This window comes from Humulus lupulus, chromosome 1 (assembly GCF_963169125.1).
Source record: "Humulus lupulus chromosome 1, drHumLupu1.1, whole genome shotgun sequence".
Lineage (NCBI taxonomy): Eukaryota > Viridiplantae > Streptophyta > Magnoliopsida > Rosales > Cannabaceae > Humulus > Humulus lupulus.
Genome location: NC_084793.1, coordinates 306,479,944 through 306,483,120, shown reverse-complemented (window position 1 = coordinate 306,483,120; position 3,177 = coordinate 306,479,944). Strand labels below are relative to the sequence as shown.

The 3,177-nt window shown below is 27.2% G+C and overlaps 1 protein-coding gene across 1 annotated transcript; it reads left to right on the top strand.

Annotated features, from left to right (window-relative positions):
- On the top strand, positions 1–3,177 carry LOC133781260 (thioredoxin H1-like). The gene is made up of 3 exons (XM_062220293.1): positions 1–126; positions 1,640–1,762; positions 3,019–3,177. The coding sequence occupies exons 1-3, from the start codon at positions 1–3 to the stop codon at positions 3,175–3,177; spliced, it is 408 nt and encodes a 135-aa protein (XP_062076277.1).

Here is a 3,177-nt window from a genome sequence, read left to right as displayed (position 1 = left end):
ATGTGTGTTCGTATTAGGAATAAAGGCAAGAAAAAAGTGGCACGAGATGATTTACATGTGATTAATTGTCACACTATTGAGATATGGAACGAACAACTTCAGAAAGGCAATGAGTCCAAAAACCTTGTAAGTTCTCTACTTTTATCTTTATTTTCTTTAATTATTGTTTTATGATTTTTTTTAAATTACTTTTATTCAATTTATAATTGCATTAATTTTCTGAAATATAATTGTATAGTTAATCATGTTTTCTTATTGTTGAAATGAATCAAGATTTTTGGTTCTTGAAAAATGCTATCAAAAATTTGAAAAATTGTTGATATTTTTTTCTAATTTTTTTGTGTCCAGATATCTAATGTGTGTAACAATTAGTTGTTTATTGAGAATAGAATAGAAAATATTCAAATAGTTTTTGTTGTTTATTACAAGAAACAATAAGTTTTTTGCTAATGTTTTCTAAAGATTTTATTTTTTATTTTTTTTAAACCTCAAATAGAAAAATTAATAAGTATATTTAGAAAGAAAATATTGTAAAAATGTGTAGTAAATAATGAGAGAAAGTATGTAAAAGTGATGAAAAAAATAGTGAGGAGAAAGATGAGAGAAAAAATGATAAGAGAGAAGGTAGTATGAAAGAAAATATTAAGAGATAAAATGATGTGAGAAAAATTAATAAAAAAAAATTCTTGAAGAACGCACATAAACAATTTTGTATTAGTTTTAAAATTTTCTATTTTTCTAATTTTATTTTTAAAAATTATTTTTTAAAACAATATCAAGCGCCTCTACTTATTTTCAAAAAATAATTTTTTATTTTTAAAAACAAAAAATAGTTTTCAGTATTAATACAAAAGAAAATCTTACTCAAAACCTATGTCTCAATTAATTGGGGTGTGGGTTTTTAATCATTAAGTTTTAAAACTCATTAGGGCATGGTTTCGAAACAGAGTACTTAATTTTGGTATTTCGACACTGATTTTGAACTATATAGTAGAAATTTTATATTTTCCAAATTCAAAAATCTTCTACTCAATTTCAAGACATTTTGTGTGCTTTCTTTCAAATGTGATTTTTAATAAAATAAAGTTGTATTTTTTTTTATTATTTTTTTTTTGTGATTTTCATTGGAAACTAGCTAGCAAGCTAGGTTTGGATTTATGATGTGGGAAATTTCTTTGGTAGAGCCTTCAAAAAGAGCCCTACCGGTAGGGCTCTTTTGTATTTTCAACCTATGAACAATTTTTGGCGCGATTTTTTTTATGACTGTGTATATTGTAGTTATTTAGAACATTCTGCAAATTTTCATAAAATTCAGAATAATTTACAGTGTCGAAAACTAATTTTAAACATGTTATTTTCCATGCGCATAAAAAAATTAGTCACGAGTGCAACAGCCTATGTTTTTATACTAGTTTTCGGCACTGTAAATTATTCGGAATTTTCTTAAAATTTGCAGAATGCTCTAAATAACTACAATATACATGGTCATAAAAAAAATCGGGCCAAAAATTATTCACGAGTTGAGAACACAAAAGAATTCTACCGGTATAGCTCTTTTTGAAGTCCCTACCATAAAATTATCCTATGATGTGTTATGTGGTAGTAAAATTATTGAGCTTCTCTTGTGTTGGTTGCACAGATGGTGATTAATTTCACTGCTTCATGGTGTGGACCATGCCGTCGCATTGCACCATTCTATAGAGAGTTGGCTAAGAAATTTTCCAATGTCATGTTCCTTGAGGTCGATGTCGATGATTTAATGGTATAAACCTTACTTCCCTACAAAGACTCTCACTATAACTATTACTACATTTTTTTCGCCATTTATAAAGGGACAAATAGTGATTTTTTTCCCTGAGCTATTTTTTGTGGTAAAATGCTTCCGAATTATGGAAATTATTGCAAACATGCTTATTTTGTTACATTCTGTTTATTTTTTTAAGTAGTTTGTTATGTAGTCACATGTCACATGCATAGTTACAACACGAGAGTCTATTTAATTAATTAAAGTTAGTCGAAATTGAGATTATCGACGTTAAACGTGCAAAAATTAGTTCTAAGAATACAGATACATATTCTCAAAATTTGTGATTATACTACTATATTATATATGTATTTGTCTGTTAGGACTGTCGAATCTTGTCACATTAGCACAACATGTTATATGAGCAAATTGTTTCAAAAATTTGAATAATATGCAATATAAGGGACATATTTATAAATAGTTGTCATAGTTTAGGGAGATTTTTGCCATGAAAAAAAGTTCAAGATGCAAAACTCAACGAAGACCATAGTTCTGGGAGAAAACTTCTAATTTACCCTTTATAAAGTTACCAAAATTATTTTATTTATAATTTTATACATTTTTGTTTTATCATTTTGGGACTAGGTTTAGGGGACCTAAGTTTGGTTTGGATCCGTCTTAGTTCAGAGTCAACTCTTCTTTGACTAACTCTTGTCAACGAGTGACATTTGAAATAAAAAAACTCATTTTTATTCAGTGGTCATTCCATTATTTTGTTTAACTCTTAAAAAATAGAATCATAATTTGTGTAATTAATTTAAAATGACGGATTATTTCAATCCTCATATCATAATAAGTTTTCCACCTCAAAATGGTTAAAAAATTATTATTTTACCCTTATTACTTTAATACTATTATTCTATTATGTATAACACTTTTCAAAAGTAAGAATATTTGTATTCATATACTATTTATTCTATTTTATCTAGCATCAAACCAAATAAAATAATTTTAATTTCAGAGTTTATTCTAAAAACAAACCAACCAAACAAGAGAATAGCATTCATACTGTCATTTTTATCTCATTTAATTACCATTCTAATTTCATTCATCTACACCACAGCATCTAATCAAAGAAGAATTGACTCTGAATTAAGACGAAGATAACTAAAATTATATGTTTATCGTGTTACATTATCAATTTTATAATTTGCATTAACATTTATAAATAAATAAATGAATGAGGTTGAGGTTGATTGTGTTGTGTTATGTAGTCGGTTGCTCACGATTGGGAAGTGGATGCAATGCCGACCTTCTTGTTTTTGAAAGAAGAAACCATACTAGACAAGATGGTGGGAGCAAGGAAAGAAGAACTCCACCTAACTATTCAAAGGCACATTCCCAATTCAACTCACCATTCTCATAATATTTAA